General features: G+C 46.8%; 1 protein-coding gene across 1 annotated transcript in view; it reads left to right on the top strand.

Annotated features, from left to right (window-relative positions):
* Nucleotides 1–244: 244 nt before the first annotated feature.
* Nucleotides 245–20,898, top strand: part of sgip1a (SH3GL interacting endocytic adaptor 1a) — a 39,920-nt gene continuing 19,266 nt past the window's right edge. Inside the window, exons 1-6 of the mRNA XM_076015949.1 lie at nucleotides 245–505; nucleotides 18,420–18,483; nucleotides 19,057–19,081; nucleotides 19,593–19,655; nucleotides 19,828–19,894; nucleotides 20,311–20,480. Coding sequence (XP_075872064.1) covers nucleotides 496–505; nucleotides 18,420–18,483; nucleotides 19,057–19,081; nucleotides 19,593–19,655; nucleotides 19,828–19,894; nucleotides 20,311–20,480 — 399 coding nt within the window. The 5' untranslated portion in view covers nucleotides 245–495. The remainder of the gene's footprint in view (nucleotides 506–18,419; nucleotides 18,484–19,056; nucleotides 19,082–19,592; nucleotides 19,656–19,827; nucleotides 19,895–20,310; nucleotides 20,481–20,898) is intronic.

Below are 20,898 nucleotides of genomic sequence, written 5' to 3' on the forward strand. Positions count from 1 at the left end.
CCACCCTGCCTCCGTTATTTATTTTTTTCCTCCCTCCACTCTGCTGTTCCCCTCCAACCTCTCAGCATCCTCGGCCGAACGAGCGCCTGGGTTAGAGCCGCAGCTGCGGTGACACTGCCATCCTCCATGGCTTAGCCCCCCCCACCCACCACCACCACCTCCTCCTCTGCTCAGCAGCAGCTAGCCTTAGCCAGGCGACCCCCCTCCCCCCCACCACCACCACCACCCTCACGCGGACCCCCCCCCTCCTCTCTCTCTCTCTCCGTATCTCCCTCGCCCTCCCGGGGGCTGCTTGACAGGCGCCGTCTGGGGAGGCTCGCGCTTGGCCAGGGCGTTAGCCACATGCACACGGCCGCTCCGCCGCCCATCACTCACGCCGTGTCTCTGTGGTAACCGGGGGCCTCTTCTCTTCTCCCCCCCCCACCCCCCCACCTCCTCGCGCCTCCTGTTTTTACTCCAGGCTCCTTGGAAATAGAGGAATGCAAATCTGCAACCATGATGGAAGGTGAGCTTGTTTTGTTGCTTCAATCAGTGCGTCTGCCACCGTTGCTCTTTTCTATTTATTTCTACATTCTTTTTCTCCGTGTAATCCCCTTTATGTCCTCGTCCTGTCGCGCTTCAGTTGGTGACATGCGTGTGTGCGTGGTGTTTGTGGGTTTGGGAGGTTCAAATGTCACATGCTATGTTGCTATATTAAGTGCATACAGTTGAGTGACTTGCATGTCGTTGTTGGGGGGGTGGTGGGGTGGTGGGGGGGGGGAGCACCGTCATTGAATGTCCAGCACAGAGGCACAATGGCGAGACTAACTGACTAACTGAAGCGTATGTACCTCCTTCTTCTTCTTCTTCTTTCTTTCTTTTTTTTTTTGTCAGTGCGTGTGCACGCTGATGACAGAGCCCCTTCTCTGCCCCCCCCCCACTGCTGCCTCCCACCGTTCAGGATTATTTGGATTTATTGTGCACCAGGGCTTATGTGCCCAGCTGGCTCACTTGTATAAATTCCCTTTGTATGATGTAGTTGAACACACATGCGCACGCAGGCACATATACACCGACAGTAGCATACATCTTCCCAAGGTATCTGCTCTCTCTCTCTCTCTCTCTCTCCCCCCCCCCGCTGTCCTGTGTGATTAGCTCATCCTGAGCACGCTCACGGTTATACCCTCGGTCCCGGCTGATGCATCGCCGTCGGCTTTGACTGTAATGACGGAAAATGGGAACCGATGACTGTTTCAGTTTCCTGTCCCTTTAATTGATGACATCATCTGGCCCGGCACCGAGGAACGAGTCCCTGTAGCTCTGCAGCTGGCACACGAAAGCCTCCGTCCGTCCGTGCTCCTCCGATCGCGTCTCTCGCTTGGTTTTCGCCCTCTCGTCGGCTTCTGGCGGACGTTTGTGTTTGTAACGTTGAGGGCCGCCTCTGCCGCCCTGCGTGGCGAGAGCAGCTCCTGGATGCTGACTTTGACTGACTCAACCTTGAATCCTTGGATTATGTAAGCCTTCAGTAGACATCATGTTGAACCCATGGCTATAGAAGACAGGGCAGCAAAGCAAATTATTAAAAAAAAAACAAAACCCCACAGAAATATAATGCAGTGTAGTGGCTTGATGTTGACGGTTTTCACTGAGTGGACCCTTTTATTAAGGATCCCTTTCCCACTACAAGTGGCTGACTCACTGGAAGGACTTCCTTCAAGTGGACCTGCTGTTCAGACATTACCCAGTAGCGGTTGCTGTCTGTTCAGTGATGTTTTTCTTTTTCACATTGTCATTCATGTCTTGAAACAGTGTTTGGTCAGTAAACATACTGCTTTATTAGTGCAGTTGTACTGAGTAGGTTAAAACAATAGTCACCCGGCTCCTCTGCCACAGTCATGCCGTTGTGCCGACTGCAAATGCTTCTTACGCTGACATTTCTGTTGCAAACCCTTTATGCACCAACCTCCGTTTGCAAGTTGATCATGTGGAAATCCCGAGTCTCCCGGTGCTCTTAGGCAGCACGATAACTTAAACGTATTTGTTCTATCATATTCATTCTCTCTTACACCGATATACCGTAAATTAAATCTTAGAACCTGTACACTCTTGATTGGACACTGAAATAGTGTACTTCTCTGTAAGAGTTTTAATAGTAGTCGTCGCTGCCTTGTCCTTACCTGCAGAGCGAAGGTACAAAGCTTTTGATGAACGTGTGAATTGCCCCCCCCCGACCCCTCCCGTTTTAAATGTTCAATCTTGATACACACATCAAGAGTTACACTTTGTTCAAGAATGAGTCAAGTGCGTTCTGGGGCCACCCCCCTTGGGCTGGACTGTCGGAGGCATTAGCTCCATCTGTCATAAGTCAAGAGGTTTAGGGGAAGGAGGGAAGGGAAAAAAAAGAACCCTGCACTGGACTGCATACAACTTCCTGTCCATTAGCACGGCTAGCACGGGCTTAGCAAAGACTGTGTGAAGGCGGGATTACAGTCAGGTGTTAAAATTGGATGGTAATCCTTTTTAGCTCTGCTTTTTTAAGACCCATGCCATGGTTGACATTGTTGTGCCTGGGTGTCACATGGGGTTGCAGAGATGAGGTGATTACTCCAGGAATACAGGAAGCAGCTCGGTGCTTTTGCAGCATTCCTGCGGTAATAGCAATACGAGTAGCGATGTTTTCTTTAATAAAAACCAAACAACAGCACAATGAGCGACACTGTTCAGCCAAAAGAAAAACAATGTGGATAGAAGTGTTTCAGTGTCAGGGCCGTCTCTGATGAGATGCTACTCTAATATTAACTGCCTTAGCAGTCATTCCGAAAGTCATTTGACTCTTTCTGAACATATACTGCTGTGATTGATCCACACTGTGTCACAGCGTGTTTGTACGTTTCAGCAGCACGTATGTCATTTTGCAGTGGTCTTAAATGCTTGTTTGTACCCCCCCCCCCCGAGCACAGACTGGAGTACCATTTTCTTCAGCGGTGCAGTGGGATAGCTCATTCTCTTGAATTTCACAGCAGGGGGAGGATCAACATGTCACCAACATCTGAGAGAAGTCAAATATATGTTCAATTAGTGATGATGGTACAAGTAACAGGGAATCACTGCCCATGTACGGCTCATGTCAACTCCCTTGCAGTGAGCCAGTGCATCTAACTGCTGTAACCCTAACCCTGTTCAGCCTTGGTTAAAAGAAAAACTGTTGTTCTGAAAAAAACGTTTTCAAACGTTTTGAGCCGTCTTTGGACTTAATGGGTTGTAATATAAGTTGCATTGCCTCTTACAGGGTTTCAGACTACTAGTCCTCCTAATCCCTGTTGGGTATCAGACCTTCACAGGGGAGCGCGGTCCTAAAAGCTGCCGCTCCTGCTGTAACTTGGATAAACCCTTGACTGGAATGCTGCTCTAGAGGTCAGAGAGGACGGGAGGCCATATGCTGTGTTCAGTTGCATTCTTTTAAGGTTATGTTCGTCAGCGTTTGAGCTCACTAGACCTGTCTGAAAAACCCAGAAAACAAGATTTTGTGAGATGACGTTTCGAAACGTGTGAAGTAATGAGCACTTTGTGGGCCTGCTGCGCGCGTGGCGTGCATGTTAGCAATAACCTGCCGCTTGAACATCATCACCAAAGGTTTATTTTGTTGCTGTTGTTCATTTTTGGAAATTCAATGTTGTTGAAAGGGCCAAATATGCTGTGCTATAACATGACAGCTGGCTCGGTTTAGACTGCACTATGCAGTAGTGCAGCTGCCCCAGGTGCAGTCACAGCAGATCTGCAACGTAGCATCGCTGTTCGCTGCGGATGCACCGATCAAGTGCATGCGGGCCGTGTAAACCTCAGTCTTTTCATTAAGCTTGATGTTCTAATATTGTTTCTCTATGGTGTTTTTTTTTCCAACAGATTTGGGCTATGTTTTTTCCCTTCTTTCTCTAGAAAAACGCTACTCCGTCCTTCAAAGTACATCAGTCATTTTATGTGAATTATTAAATATGCTAATTTGTCGATGGTGTAACATAAGAATTTGCTCCTGAGTTCTGCCAGTTTCAGAAAGTCCTAAGCAGTCCCAGCTTCACTCTGAGACAACATCACGACTGACTTTTGATTACTGACTATTATCTGCCAAGCAATATTTGCCTAAACTGTGGAGTGCACCATCTTTAAGAATTAGAATTTATTTTTGAATGATTCATAAAGAAAATGAAGGATTCATAAATTCCTCAGTAAGTCTGTGTAACAGGCTGGCTGTGCGGCGACTTCGCGGATGTGTAAAACGAGCCTCACTTGCCTGTCATTACACCAACCCTAAGTCGTGGTGGTCCCGTGCATTGGTTGCGAGCCTTGCTGGCTGTGCATGAATTCCGCAACAGTGTGATCCAGAACCACATATCATGTGCGGATGCGGAACTATCTCCGTCCGCAGTGCCCAAACAATTTGCAACACCGAGTTTTCTCTGGTCACCGTGAACCTTTATAGAGGCTCAGCTGCCTTTTCACATGAAAGAAGGTTTTAACTTGGTGTCAGAGAGTGCCGAGGCTGTCGAAGTCACAAGGTGGCCATTGAGGGAGTCGATATGCCAGCAGACGGCGTTAGAAATGTTTATTATAACGGATATCCCCTTGAGATGCACCATCTCGCTTTCAACTGGGTCCATAGGATATCGCTAGGGGTCCTACAGAACTCCTATCTCAGACACAGACAGTCAGAAAGGACGGCTTATCGAGACAGTAACGGCATTGCTGCATGCTGCATTCAATACCTAGAGAACGTACTCGCTTGGTTGGATTGTATACTTGAAAATGCATTAACGTTAACGTCCCAATAGCATGTTACAGATGCATCGGTTAGATGTCGCTGTACGTATGTATGTGTATTTAAATCCAACCGTCCTTCCATTTTGTCTCGGTGCTCTGAATGAAAGTGCATGTTTGCAGGTCAGGAATGGCTGAGAAACGCAGAGCCTTGTTCAGTGAGTCTCAGCAGAGAGGTTCTTGTGTGACTGCAACAGGTTTGATGCAGACTTTCCCAGCGGGACTGCGAGGAAGGCCGCAGTCAGTCACTCGCTTGGAGGAAGTGCATTTTCGCAGCAGATTGTCCCAGACACCATCTTGTTCTCCGTGCAAACAAAGGCGCTCACGCTCAGACGGTCTTATGTAAGAATTCCCTGAGATTCGCAGCCAGATAATGCTCCGTAATTCCGGAGCATCTGCAGGAAGATTTGGATCTTTTGTTCAGTCCGCGTGGTCTTTCTCCAAATGTACCAGACGTGAAGTATGTCGGCTCGAGAACGGTCTTCCTCATCGCCAGGTGAAACTCCGGATTACTTTGCTTTTCTGATGGGCACACAGTCTTTAAATAATGACTGCTCTGTGACTCTGCGTGGATACTACGGGAGTCAGCGGCACGACTCCCTCGCCCTCCGCAGCCCGTTGTCATTCGCTCAGATCCCCGACGAGCCTCCAGCGATTAAAAAGCCTCCCTGCGCCCTCTGAAGGGTTTCACACGCGCCAGTTGTGGAAGCAGTGCAGCAGTGCAGCCTGCAGAGCGACTCGGTGCCAAGTTAGAGAGCGGACGAGGCAAATCAACGCAAAGCGTCGCAGCTTCAGAAATAGTCAGGCGGGAAAATGAGAGTGTGCTACGCAGGCAGGGTGGGTAAAGCAAATGAGGAGTGGCTGAGGTGAGCATCGTGATCAGGCGAGTTCAAATGCTGAAAGGTGATTGAGTGGGGGGGATACGTGCAGAGCAGCAAGGCATGACAGCTCCCCAGAGGAAAAGGGCCAAAACAAAGAGTTTGCAGGCAGAGAGGAAGAGGGCGGCGTCCTTGTAGCCGACTGACTCGCTGCTTGTTGTGTCTTTGTTTTAGTCATGACATCGTCCATTCAATGATTCCAGAAATCATCAATGCATACGTCTTGTATGTATTTTAGATTCATCCCGTCCCAAGCTGCAAACGGATGGCTGGGTAGACGTCAGTGCGAGGGGAACCCTGGAGGGCTTTGGGTTGGTTTTGCAATATAATATTCATGTGCTACTCTGCATAATGCATTCAGCTCCCTAACTGACTCTTAGTGCTTGGCTCCAAACCCCTTTGACGCTGCTTAATTAGAACATTCACGTGAAAAAATGTGAAGTTGAATGGATTAAAAAGTCCTTTATATTAGTTGTGTTTGGAGGGTGTGTGTGGGATAAACATTCAAAACACTGTTTGTGATAAGTGTTTGATTTCCTTTTGCCTTTACTTGCCAACACTGCTTTGAATAAGTGCTGAGCTTACCCAGAGGAGTTGTGTCAAATGCAAACTTCAAATGATCAATGCAGAAAATGGTTTGGTTCAGATTGCCGGCTGCTACTGTAAGCAAACCTTGGAGAAACCTTGGATCGCCATTTAAGATGAAATAACAGTGAGAATGCATTCAGAATTACATGCTCACTTGTATTTACTCAATCGAGTTTAAAAGGTTTTATTTAAAACAAAAAAAAAACAAAAAAAAGAAGAAATGTTTTGACTAAATCAGCGGGTAGTTGTGTTTTGACTCACGACAAAAGTTTCCTTCATTGGCACAGAAAACCAACACGGCCTAAAACTGCACACAATTCACACAATTATTTATGTATGAGGTTGCTTTTAAATATTTCTCAAGATTTTGAATTCTATGAGGAAAGAAAGCTGAGGTTTGTGTGGTGGAGACAAAAAACCTGTGTTTGATTACAGGTATTTTACCTTCTGTCGTGTTCCGCACCATAGCACGTTTGTCTTCACCCTACGTGGAGGATCACCATACAGACTGCTGTCTCTGCACTCCCTCGGCCTTTTAATGTAAGCCCTCTGCTTAATATCCTGCCTGTCCCGTCTTCTCCCTTCTTCCATTCCATTCATTTCACCCTTTCAGCGCTTGATAAGAGAAACGAGCCATTGCGTTTGTGCATCTGCGTGTGGTTTCTGTATCAAGTTCCCTTCTTTCTTTTTTCCATGTCTGCGGACGCGTCGCCGGTCCGGCACTCTCCTCTCCGTGTGATGTTTCTTTTTGTTGTTGTGGCGTTCTGCGGCTCTGAGCCAGACCAGTACAAACAGATGTCAGTTCCAATCAGCAGGGAGGTGGGAGGGGGACGCATGAGCACGAGTGACGCAGCGGCACAGCTACAGGAAAAAGATTAGCGGCATTTGGATTGATGCTGGCCGGGCCTGAGAGACGCAGCGATGAGGCCCGGATTAAGAGGCGGAGATGGAGGGAGAGACGGAGGGAGAGATGGAGGGAGAGACGGAGGGCGGAGATGGAGGGAGAGACGGAGGCAGAGACGGAGAGAGAGATGGAGGGAGAGATGAAGGTGGAGATGGAGGGAGAGATGGAGGGAGAGACGGAGGGCGGAGATGGAGGGCGGAGATGGAGGGCGGAGATGGAGAGAGAGATGGAGGGAGAGACGGAGGCAGAGACGGAGGGAGAGATGGAGGGCGGAGATGGAGAGAGAGATGGAGGCAGAGATGGAGGGAGAGATGGACGGAGAGACGGAGGGAGAGATGGAGGGCGGAGATGGAGGGCGGAGATGGAGGGCGGAGATGGAGAGAGAGATGGAGGGAGAGACGGAGGCAGAGACGGAGGGAGAGATGGAGGGCGGAGATGGAGAGAGAGATGGAGGCAGAGATGGAGGGAGAGATGGACGGAGAGACGGAGGGAGAGATGGAGGGCGGAGATGGAGGGAGAGATGGAGGGAGAGATGGAGGGCGGAGATGAAGGTGGAGATGGAGGGAGAGATGGAGGCAGAGATGGAGGGAGAGATGGAGGGCGGAGATGGAGGGAGAGATGGAGAGAGACGGAGGGAGAGACGGAGGCAGAGATGGAGGGCGGAGATGGAGGCAGAGATGGAGGGAGAGATGGAGAGAGATGGAGGGCGGAGATGAAGGTGGAGATGGAGGGAGAGATGGAGGCAGAGATGGAGGGAGAGATGGAGGGCGGAGATGGAGGGAGAGATGGAGAGAGACGGAGGGAGAGACGGAGGCAGAGATGGAGGGCGGAGATGGAGGCAGAGACGGAGGGAGAGATGGAGGGAGAGATGGAGGGAGAGATGGAGGGCGGAGATGAAGGTGGAGATGGAGGGAGAGATGGAGGCAGAGATGGAGGGAGAGATGGAGAGAGACGGAGGGAGAGACGGAGGCAGAGATGGAGGGCGGAGATGGAGGCAGAGACGGAGGGAGAGATGAAGGTGGAGATGGAGGGAGAGATGGAGAGAGACGGAGAGAGAGATGGAGGGAGAGATGGAGGGAGAGACGGAGAGAGATGGAGGGCGGAGATGGAGGGCGGAGATGGAGGGCGGAGATGGAGAGAGAGATGGAGGGAGAGATGTAGGGAGAGATGGAGGCAGAGACGGAGGGAGTGATGGAGGGAGAGATGGAGGCAGAGATGGAGGAGAGATGGAGGGAGAGATGAGGGAGAGATGGAGGCAGAGATGGAGGGAAAGATGAAGGGAGAGATGGAGGGAGAGATGGAGAGAAAGATGAAGGGAGAGATGGAGGGAGAGATGTAGGGAGAGATGTAGGGAGAGATGGAGGGAGAGATGGAGAGAAAGATGAAGGGAGAGATGGAGGGAGAGATGAAGGGAGAGATGGAGGGAGAGATGGAGGGAGAGATGTGGCTGTTCGGGGTAAGGGAGTGACGCTGATTCGCGGCGCCTGCCTCTGATGAAGTGATTAAAGCGAGACGCAGCGTGTGGCCCCACCATCAGCCGTGTCTCGCATGTTCTGCGGGCCCCCGGATTGTTTGCTCGGTGGGTTGGTGTCAGCGGGAGACGCGGCCCGTCGCCCCGCTGGGTACATTAAGCCTGGTTAAACACTGAGTAAGAGATGGAGCTCTAATCCACTGGGATGTGTGTTCCTCACTTGAAAGCCACGGCTCCAGCCCGCGAGGATGTCGACTTGCTGCTCAGACTTTGTGAGACCATCGCTGAGCCTTTTAAAGTTCCACATCGTACAAATCTTCCTTCCTCAAGTTCACACAGCAGCAATGTTCAACACAGTTCTTCCCTAGAGAACAGACCCGCACGACACGCTGCGTATTGTCCGTTGGTGGGTAGTAGTAAAGTACAAATACTTTGCTACTGTACTTCAGTAGATTTTTCAGGTATTGCTATTGCAGCTGCTATTAGATGGAACTGTTTGAATTTTGCTGTTGTGTAGTGAAATATAAAAATGAATATTTTTTTTAAAGGAGAGTATTTTCCAGTACATGAATTTTGGGGCCACTCTGGTCAATTCAGTCCAGATTATTCTGTAACAACTTTTTAATATTTGCAAATTATCAACAAATGTGTTGATTCATTAATGGCAAAAAAAAAAAATACCGTTTATACTTTTCACCAAAGTACATCTCGGAACACGTACTTTCTTACTGTGACTTCAGTAAAGGAGTGGGGCCAGTACTTTTAGCAGAATATTTTTACATTTTTTACACAAGTATCCATACTTTTACTTCAGTGCAGAACGTCAACACTTTTTCCAGCTGTGTTTTTCTTCATTGCCACTCAGAGTGCATTGAACAAAGGGCTATAGATGTGTGTGCGCCCCGTGTGAATGTTGGTGTTTCGGAGATAAAAGAATCTGGAGAGTCGGCGGCCCGTCCCGTCGGTGTTCCCAGGAGCCTTCAGATGAATGACTCATGGCAGATAGGATTTCATCAGTGGACATCGGACCTTCCTCAGAATAGGGGAGCCTTTGATTTTTGCTGTACAACCAGGGAGGTGAGTGGGGAGGAGAAAAGGATGCCGTGGAGACAGAGGGGACTAAAAATGCCCCCCCCCCAAAAAAAAAAAAACAAAAACAAAACGCACATTAGTGTAACCACAACCCATTCAGCACCTGTCATAGCTTGACTGTAAATCTGTTTTTTTCTTCCTTTATCACAGAAAGATTGACTTTGTGCTTCCCCACGATCGCTGTAATCAAACATCTCTGCAAAGAGCTGCCGATGTGGCCTTTGAATGCCATCTTCCACACTGCAGTTATTCACAAGGCTGTCAAGTCAATCAGTGGAGACTGTTTTCTCCTCAAGTAGCTTTTTCCCCGCCAAGTACTTTTCAAAGGATTTCATGTCGTAAACCCACACCGGCCAGTTGCGTTTCTTTTTGTTGAGCGGCGTCATGTAGAAATGAGCTGTCAAACATTGCGAGAAAGCGGCAGGAAACGGGCTGAGTGTGAATAGTTTCCCTCTGCCTTCCCGATTGGCCCAACAGCCGAGATGAGAGGAAACCTTTCTGTGGCTGCGCATGAGCTGTGAAAAGTGTGTAGTGCAGTCAATCATGTTTCATTCTGTTTTAGCAACCATCATTCCCACTATTTTGTTTTGTTTGATGTTTAATTGAAAGTTTTTTGTGTTGTGTTTTAATATTTCACTGACCTCATGGTTCATGTTGCATTGCCGGTCCCATGTGACCCAGTTACCAATGAACTATTAATGAAAAACAAAAATAAACAAAACCCGATCCTACTTTGGGATGGGGTTAACCGGTTTTGAACGAGACCCAAATGAAATGTTAACCAATCTCTACAGTTCGAGGGGCTGTTTGAGGTTGACGTACACAAACTTTCCTCCGCCGATGTCGGGGGACCAGTCACAAGATCTTTCTGTCAGTCCCTCTGGCGTCTTCAGCTGTGTGTGAATAATTTTTTTGGCTCGTGGTTTTTATTATTTATTTGGTTTAATCTAAAAGGGAATGGTTACTGTGAAGTCAGATTTTCCCATCTTACATCCCTTCCCTGTTCTTGAAGTCTTTGAAACCACTGGACTTGGCAAGCGCAGGGAATTGTGATTCTTTTCGGTGGGGAGAGTTTGCTATGAGGAGCTCAGATGTTGAATGGATTGTTTTATTTTGTCGAGGAGCTGCCGCTGAAATGAACTTCCCCACTGTGTGATATACCTCTATATCGATACCTCTGAGAAACCACCTCACGAGAGCGTCGAAACCTTTTAACGATATTTGAGCGCTTTCTCAAAGTTTCTGTTTCAATCACCAGTTTTTTATTGCGATATTTGGGCTTGTCGCTGTTTGTGTACTGCTTCTCCTTCTTAGAGGTACTCTAAGAAGGTTTGCTGATATTCTTATGAAAGGAAGATGTGTAGCTGCGGAAGAAGATTTTCTTTGAGGCCCTGTTTCAATGACTTGAAGACCGTCAGGACATTCCAGTTCCAACCAAACTAGGGTCAAACCTATAATCTGTGCGAGAGGAGCGGAAAGACGGAGCCAGAAGTCTGCCCGAGATTAGCTCGTTGGAATGACACAAGGCAGCTGTCATCCACAACATCCATCCATACGTTTCTTGCCCAAGAATATCAAATTGGATGTGCTGAAACACTTTCACTCATCTCACCCTTACCTCAATGCTTGTTGTGTCTGCAAGGCTTGCAAGATTGGTGCTATGTTTCATCCTTCTTTCTCCGTCTACCGTTTCCTTTTTGTAATTGTTTCCCCTAATTGTCTGTGCTGCACCGTCTCTGGGGTGAGGACGTGACCGGGCTGGGTCTGGGCTCCTGATAGAAATCAACTTTCTTTCATACCTTGTCCAGTATAGAGGAAGCACACACACACACACACACACACACACACACAGAACAAGTTGATTGCAGTCAGCAGCACTAGGTGTTAATGTGGAAACTTGTCATGTACCAGACCATAATTTGTAGCAACACTCTTCCCTGACCATGATTAGTACCCAAATGTGTATTTGGCTGTCAGTGAAGTTTTATATTGTAGAATGTTTAACGGACACATACACACACAAGCACAAGTCGGGGAAAAAGTGAAAAATATTTTGCTCATGAAAACTTCCTCACATTTGTACATTCTTTTGTACATTGTGACCCTCAGGTATTTTGAAGCATTAGACATTTGCTCAGCCGCGTCTTTGCGGAGGCTTGGAGTTGCTCAGAGTTGAGTTGTCGGTCTGTTGCTCTTTGTATTAAACGAGTGTAGAGGCAGTGCTGACCTCTGTATGAAGAGCTGGGAATATGATGGATGAGCTTATCCTGCTAACATTGCTCGAGGGAGCAGAGGCCCTTTATTAACGGTGCTCAGCTTTGCTATCATGTTTGTGTGCACACACGAGATTGGGAAATGCAAAGAGGAGAGAAGCAATAAGATGGAGTATGGGCAAGTAGGAAGGTCACATTTGAAGTAGTTTAAGTTGATATGAGGCGTCTGTGATTTGTTTTGGTTTTCAATTGGAACGGCTCCAATTTTTAGGGTTCGTAGTTACAAAGTCGTTTACCCGATTGGTCCCATTTGCTTTTTCCGAAAGGAAAATCAGGGTGTGACACTACACGCTGTTAACAATTAGAACTGTTAATGTCAGGCAAAAAATGCTTTTCAGTAATGCTAGACACATTTCTAGTCTGCGATGTGGGTTTGATTAATATTTCACTGGATGAAAGCTATTAGGTGCATCCTTGGTCTGCACTGTGCTTTTTTTTCCCCGAGCGTTGGCCAGCCTGTTGCGTATAAACGCAATGAGAAATCCATGACTCACGTCAGGCATGATTTGTGTTCTCTTCGTAGGCGTGTGTGAAATATCTTCTCACCACCACCACGTTTTTCCCCTCCTCCACCTCCTCCTCCTCCTCCTCCTCCGACTCCTTCCTAATAGTGGCGAGTTCGTACTCTGTGCAAAGACAGATCTATCATCTCGCCACCTCCTTGTCTGTGAATCATAATTTACTGTACGCCCGCATGGCATTTTTTGCTTCTTCGCTCATCTGCTCTGAGAATGAAATATGGACAGCCGGTAGTGTATTTTATGGATGAGCACATCCAATATCTCAAGACAGTTTGACTTATCCGCATATGAAAATGTGCAGGAGCAAGCACAATGCCTTGAAAAAACTGCCTGGTGGTACATGGTGCAATTGGGAAGATAAGATTGAAAAAAAAGTGAACCTATACCAGTACGTGGACAGACAGTTTCTGCTTCAGATGTCTGTTCTTTTATTTTTATTTTTTGCTCCAAAGGCTTTCAAAACAGGTCATAGGTTCACTTTCAATTTTTTTTTTTGATGGCGGTAAAAATTCAAAAACAAGAACAGGAAAGTGACACCTGCGGAATCTCACCTGTGAATCTTCCTTGATTTGATATCTGCTGAGTCGACTTAGCTGTGAGCGTAGCATGTATCACTGTTTTTTTTCTTCCTCGATTTAATCTCCCTAATACCACTGTGCTGCCCAGTTTATTTATAGAAGCCTGCTGAGAGGAAACTGTCATCATGATAAATGACAAGTGACTTAGAGTGAACACACAATATAGACTTGGGCTTCAGCTAAACCCATTGTTTAATATCATTTCTCATAGCTCATTCCACCTAGCTGCTAACAACAAATACAAGTATTAAAACAAAAAAGGTCAATTCGATATTTTTGGTTGTTAAATTTCCAATGCATTGCGGCAATGACGCCTGAAAACATTTCTTGGTGATCTTGAAAAAAGACATTGCAGATAAAAAAGAAACTTCATTCCCGTCTCCCTCTTGGCAATTGTGGTGGTATTGGTTCTGCTTTGATTGGAGGACAGGACTGAAATAGCTGTAGCCCCCATCTCAGGGGAGGAAACCAGGAGATGATTGTGTAACTTTCAGACCTAATGGATGGTTAGAATCTGTTTGTGTTATACGTTCAGACATTGGCAAATATGCCTTCACGGCATATCTTTATTGAGACTCCATGATGAACCTTCATCATTGTCTGGAGTCATGGAGGATGCTTGTTTTCCCCATCGCCCTCTCAAAACTTCCGTACCCAGAGTTAATGAATGGACATACTGGTTGAAAAATGGCTCCTCCCATACCTCTTTGTGTGGAAAATCTATGTTAAAAGCCTCTGTGCTGCAGGGTCAGTGGCCACACAGACCTTGGTGGTTGCTATTTGGAGCTTTAAGATGGGAACCATGAGTGCTGGCTGTTTATAGAGACAGTGGTGTGGGGGTGGGGTGGGGTGGGGGGGCGGATGGGAGGGGCCAGTAGGGGAGGCTGAGTGGGTCAAAAGAAGGAGAGCTAGAAAGAGACTGACAGACAAGCTGTGCCATATGCTGTTTGTGGGTTCTATTCAGCAGGTGGTCATCAAATATTGTTGTCATCCACACAGTTCTACACTTGATCCAAGATTAAGAAAGGATGGAATGCTCCACTAGGCAAGGGGTTCTGCATTCATGTTGTGAATCTATTGATCGAGTTGCAACGTTGCCGTCTTCCTCATGGGCCATGGATCAGATAAGAAATGTTGCTGATAAAATTATTGGAATTACTGCCACTGTGTTCATTTGAATGATTACATTGTTCTTGTCAGAGGATTCTAGCCTGTGTCCTGCACTTTTGCTTGCGTTACTTCTCTGCTGTCCATTGTGGCTTCTCCACTGTGGAGTTATCATCACACTAAGCTGCTGCAAATGGCCTCCAAACGTGACCTCTGCTGTCAGACTGGCTTCTCCTGGCCTCCAGTCATAATCTGGTTTCCAGCTGTCTTTGCCCTCTGAAACCATCCTTGTTGTCCAAGGGTTTCCGTGCAGTCAGCGCTGAACTTGTCTGTGAAGGCGGGCTTACACCGCAGACAAGTTGCCAATTTATCAACCATTTATCAACCAACAAACAACCATTTGCACTCGCACTCTCTTCTACAGCCAATTAAGACCTTCTTGTTCTGAGATCGCGGTCGTCCTGCTTTAAAATCATTTCTAATTCAATTATTTCTAATCGCTTACTCAAATATCAACCTTTGTTTTGTTCATTTGTTCTCAGTAATGGAAGGTATCAACTGACCAATCCCTCTTCTACCACTCTACATTGAGACGACATGATGTTCATATCTTGCATGAGTTCTTTACCTCCAGCAGTGGTGCAGAGTGCAGTTTCTGGCCATTCAGCACTTCACTGCGGCCAGGAGAGCAACATTTTTACCGCAATAAACTTGTTGAGTGATGCTGGGGAGCCAGACGTAATTGAAATGAAACACTGACTTAGTTGTCCGCCTATAGTTTTGTGCAACTTTTGCATTTCTATTATTCTTGTAGAAGATAAATGAGCAAGTCATCGCGTGGCCTGGAAACGACACAGATGGATGCATCACTAGCACTCTGGCTAACGAAAACACCTTTTGTTCGTTCCTGCACCAACTGCGAGCATTCTGCCGCATGACCCACTTTATGGAGGTGGCTGATGTCATTTGATGAAACTCTTTTTGTTTGGTTTGGATTGTTGTTTTTTTGTTTTTTTTTTTAAAAAGGGATGCATTTGTGCAGCATCACCGATGTCGTATCCACTTGGCTACACTTGTTTATATGGATGAAGTGTGTGTGTGTGTGTGTGTGTGTGTGTGTGTGTGCGTGTGCGTGTGCGTGTGTGTGTGTGTGCATTGTAAGATGCTGATGGCTCACTGAACAGCCACCTGGACTGCCAAAGGTCTAATTTTAGAGTCAGTTTGCACAAACGCAAACTGACGCCCTCTCGTCGTCCGGCGCTCTCAGAGCACACAGTCAAACTAAAGGCGATGGCAGCCGGAGGCTGTTTTTGAGATTTCACGCACCTGAACCTCCAATATCCCATTGTTGTGCTGCTTTTGAGCAAGACAGGCTCTTCCTCCACTGGGTTCCTGTTGTTGAGCCTCATTGGAAATTTGAGACCAACCCAAGGGGACGATTTTGTCCCTCGTTATGATTCACCTGGAAATGAAACCAATTTAATTTTGATGGGAAAAAAAACAACTTGTTTTCCTGTTGATGGAGATGGCTCACTCATCACAGTATATTGCCATTAGTGCAGTCTCCCAGGTCTTTCCGGCTACAGCTTTAATGTTGCTTTAAATATTATAGGTCTAGGATGTGAAATTTGGCTTGATTTATGATTTTTGTATTGGTAAAAGCTGAATATGCTGCCCATAAATACATAAATAAAAGTGTATAATTGTAGGACAGTAAAAGTAATTTGGTTTTCCTACCCTTAGAACAGTTCTAATGTGTATATATATGAATATACATAGAGCAAGGGTCTAAGACTTAAGACTGGCTTGGTATTTTATACAATGTAAACTCCAGAAGTGTATTGTTTCTGCTGGTTCCTCAGTGATGCAGCGGAGGCTGCAGTGATGTATTGTTTGTTCCAGGAGAAAACGTGTTTCGTTAAAATGGCCGCGTCTTGTCCGAATTATTGAACCTAGTACATTGTTGCATTATTTTTCTTTTTGCCATGGTATAAACGGAAGTCACTCCACTCAAGAGAAGAAAAAGCAAACATGTGCAATGAGTTTGATGGCAACGTCGTCCTCCTGTAGTTCTGTAGTTCTGAGGGTGGGCCTGAAGTAATGATATGCCGCGAGGACCACCGGCTGCCAAGTACTTTTTACTCCATGGGTGTGTGTCTAAAATAGTCTTCCTTCCAAAAACGCCCTAAAACCCTATACTTTACACTCAATTAACAGACCAAACAATTTTGCTTTCAAAACAACCCCCCCCCCCCCCCCCCCAGCGCCTTGGTGAAGACTGACCTTGTCTTCCTCCGGAGGGGGCCGGTGAACTCTCTTCAGCTCAGTTTGTTTTAGGTTTTTGCAGCGCTGCATCCTGTTTGGCCTCATGTTCTTTGCCTTTTCCTAGAATTACATTACTGGATCTTGAGGAGAGACCACTAATTATGTTAGGAGTTGTGCTAGTATCCCTCTGAGCGGAAGCTATTAAGTCATTAAACGGCGTGCACCGCACGCTCTGTTATTTCCTCCTCTGCTGATTAACCCCTGCCTGCCGTTCATGTGGCCCTTCACAGCGTTTCACTGCATCTCTGGCTGCTTCTCACTCTGTCATGATCACAGTTGCACTCTGCTGCACTCAAAATGTCGAGTATTGGGTTGTTTGCTACTTTTCTTTGTTTTGTTCTTGTAAAACTAACATTGATTTTGTTGCCTTTTGGACAGACCTGGTGATTAGGCTTTTCAGGTATCTGTGCTTGCCTTAACTTTGTGCGTCTAAACACTAATTGTATTCTTGGCATCAAAGTTATACCCACCTCTGTCCCATTTCCCCCCTCTTAGTTTTACTTCTGTCATTCTTTTTTTATTCATCCAGTAGATTCAATAAAATCAAGAAGAATTCATACACAAATGACCGCTGACTTTCATCGGCGCAGCCGTACACATCCAAAGGTGTCATGCTGGGCTCATGGTTCTGGACTCACCACACAAGCAGGTCGGCTCTTGGAAAGGGGAAATGTTGAACGCTGGCTGAAGTGAAGGCGCAGTATTAAAACAAAAGTCATGAAGGTTTGCCCGAAACCAGCTGGCTCAGTGTGAAGTTTCCACAATTAACATTTGTGGTTGGTACCGAGCTAAAAGTGACTTGAGGTATTCTCTTCATTGTTGCGTTGCTGAGAGTTAAGGAAAAACAAATTGTATTTCTTTCCTCAATTCTTGGGTGAAGTCACTGGTGGGAAACCTGAGACGGGGATTGAGCTCAACAACCAGATCAGGATACCTTGTGTGTGTGTGTGTGTGTGTGTGTGTGTGTGTGTGTGTGTGTGTGTGTGTGTGTGTGTGTGTGTGTGTGTGTGTGTGTGTGTGTGTGTGTGTGTGTGTGTGTGTGTGTGGTTTAGTAGGCCCGTATCAAGTTCCCTCTCTGACATTTAATTTGTGTCTGTATGTTGTGAGGCTGGGATTGGTTGTCTGCCACTGTGTTGAGTTCACAATCAGACAAAAAAAAGCTCCGCTGGGCTTTTACCTGCAGTGAGAGGAAAGCTGAGCTGCTTCAGACATGTGTCATTTGAAAGAGAGACGTCAACTACAATACATTTCTGTAAATGAATTGCATGAAACGTCTTAACTGCATCGTGATCATTTCCAGACACACTGACAGGTCTGTTTGGAAGGCTGCAGTTCTGCATCCATGGACTCCTCTTGTCTTGCGACTGCATGCAACGGTGGATCGAGCTGCGTGATGTCTGCTCAAGAGGAATAGTTTCACATATTAAGGCCTCTCTTTCTCCAAATGCTACCAAAAGTGTTTTGTTGCTGGTTGTTAAAACGAAACCTTGAGCTTGATTACTTTTTCGAAATACCGCGTTTTGTGTTCCCCCCCCACCCCCCCATGCAAGTCAAATCAAAGAAGCCAGCCATTAGTTTTTCTCAGCCAAACTTCATTTGGTGTTTGGCTTCCTGAGCATCCACTCTGATTCTTTTAGGGTCACAAGGACGTCTGCTCCTCTGCAGTGTCCGTGAGCGTGTTTTTTTACACCGGAGAGTGTTTGCCTTCACAGCTTTGCAGCCTGCCACTCAATAATACATAAAAATACCACCTTCATCTGCTGCTGGGTGGATGCGGGACAGCTGAGGTCACCCACGGGCATCTCCTTTGGTCCCGTCTTTGATGTTTCTTTACGTGGAATAATCACACTTTTTGCATGTTCTTTTTCTTCTTCTTTTTTAATCTCACCAGGACTGAAAAAACGTACCAGGAAGGCTTTTGGGATACGGAAGAAAGAGAAGGACAATGACTCGGCGTAAGTACTGCCTTTTCTTCTTTCCAGGTGTGAGGTGAACGCAGCGTGTAAGTCTTTGGTCGGTGCAGCGGAGGAATGGGCTGGCGGTTAAAGAGGAAGTGAGCCTGACTGCAGGCCGTGCTTTTACATTCACTGAAGAAAAGGATTTAAAAAAAAGAAGAAAGAAGCGCGTAAAGAGGACGATAAAGAGGATGATCTATTAGAGGCTATTGTGTCCACCCTGAGAAGATGACTGCTAATTGTCAACCACAGTCGCTTGGGTTTACTCTGAGTCCTCAAACACTTCATCATTATTTCGCCCTCATGGCAAGCAGACGTGAGATTTAATACTGTTTGATCTGTATTGAGGTCGGACTGCAGAATCCTTTGTAGGCGGGGTCTTCTTTTTGTTGTTGAACCATTTCCTCAAGCACCAATGTCTTTGTGCCCTGTGATGTGTGCGAGAGCTCAGTTGCCTTGTGTCATCGTCGGCACTCGGTGAAGCAAAGCCCTGCATTTGAAAAAGGAGCCATGGCACGTTGAATGACTCCCATCTTCTCCCTTTCTTCTCCTTTCTTCCCCGAACGCTCGCAGGGGTTCCCCAGACAGAGACGGCGGTGTAAGTAACCAACCTCACGATTGTTAACACTGTATTTCAAGACACCAGACAATGTACAAGTTGTTGGTCAGCGTCAGTATTTACTTTGTTTTCTTTTTATTTGCCAGGAACCCCAAGAGGTTGAATCGGTACTAAATTGTGTCTAGTGTTTCGTGGATTAGAAACCTCTAGCGTTGGTAGTCTGGAGTTTAGAGATTAGGCTGCTCTAGGCTTAGCACGGTGATCTTCCACTCAAGTCAACTTTTTCAGCTCTTATTTTACTGCCAGGCTTTCAGCGAAGCCTTTGAGAAAAGAAAAGGACCACAGTCATCTAACTTGCACTGAGCCGCACGAACAGAGCGTTTCTATCTGAAAATGTCAACGTCACCGTTATCATTTTATTACTAAGACAGATTTTTAGTGAAAAGACCCACTGTGTGTGACTGAGCAGCACCCAGAGAGAGTTGTGGAGTGACACATACTTCAAGTCGCTGCCTGTTGGGAGTTTAAACACCCGTCTCTCCGCTCACAGTCTCAGAAGAGGACCAATGGGACTCCTAATGGTTTCTATGGAGATATCGACTGGGACAGATACGTGAGTAAACGTTGGACTACTGGGTTATGATTCATAGCGTTACGTCCATCGTCTTTAAAAGCTTCCCTGCTTTTTGCTTTTTCTGAATTTATGGTAAATATAAAGTCAGTGCGCTGTTAACATGTGGACCAAGTGCAACCAGTATTAAAACCGCTGTGTTTGTGCGTTTCAGAACTCCCCTAAGCTGGACGACGAGGGCTACAGCTTCAGACCCGACGACGATTCAGAGGAGCCAGATATCCTCGGCTTTATTGAAGCATTCCCCCCCCCCCCCAAGTCATTTCTCTGATTATTAGTCGGTTGTTGTCCATCATCCAATCACTCCAGTCTAACAGAGGACAAACTTTCACTACTGCAAAGTGAATGGAAGGTTATCAAAGTGCAGGCAGAAGAGTGACTCATTGGTGGTTTCAATGTGAACAGGGAGTCACACTGATGTCTCACAGTGTATTTTGGAAGGTGAGGCGTGAAAGCTTTATTCTCTTCCTAAGGAGTCGATTCGCTCACGCTTGCTTTCCATTCATTAGCGCTACGCTTGTAGCACAGCCCTCACGTGGCCACACGCCATTAGACACCTTGATTTTTGTTAATCCAATGGAATGTGAAGCAGATCATCCACAGCTAGCCTTCCTTGACACTCGACTACTGGAGGTCCCCCGGAAGTCGGCCTTCTTCTCCTCCGACGAGTCGGAAGAAGAGGAGGACCACAGGAAAAAGTTCAAAATCAAGATCAAGCCGCTTCCAGCCGACCAGGTCGTGACAGTGCCCTCTGTGGATGAGCTCAAAGCCTCCATAGGCAACATCGCCTTGTCGCCGTCCCCTCTGGTGAGTCACGGCGCCGTCCCCGCCCCTCTGGATAGCAGCGGGCCTGCGGGGGCAGCATTCTGCACGGTGTCTTGGTTGTTGTTCCTCACATGAGTGTAGTTGTGTTTGCTGACATCTCCCGAGCTGCCGGCCCTCGGCACATTTTCACAGTGAAAACCTTGCGTGGCACGCCGCCAACCAAGAATATTATTTAATGAACTTTTTACCCCGACAATGACAATACAGTCTCTTAAAAAATAGGATTGATATTGAGTCAGTGTGAAACCTGGGCCTGCTTAGAGGCACATAGAGCTGACACCCTGGGAGGAAAGTACCTTCACATTCCTTTTAAAGCACAGTCACTCCACAATGGAATGTTTTGGGGGTTTTTTTGGAGTGAAATTGACTCGTTTCACCCGGCACACCTATCTGAAGGTAC

Source organism: Nelusetta ayraudi, unplaced genomic scaffold (assembly GCF_046127955.1).
Source record: "Nelusetta ayraudi isolate G7.1 ecotype Tasmania unplaced genomic scaffold, CSIRO-AGI_Nayr_v1 ptg000204l, whole genome shotgun sequence".
Taxonomy (NCBI): Eukaryota; Metazoa; Chordata; class Actinopteri; order Tetraodontiformes; family Monacanthidae; genus Nelusetta; species Nelusetta ayraudi.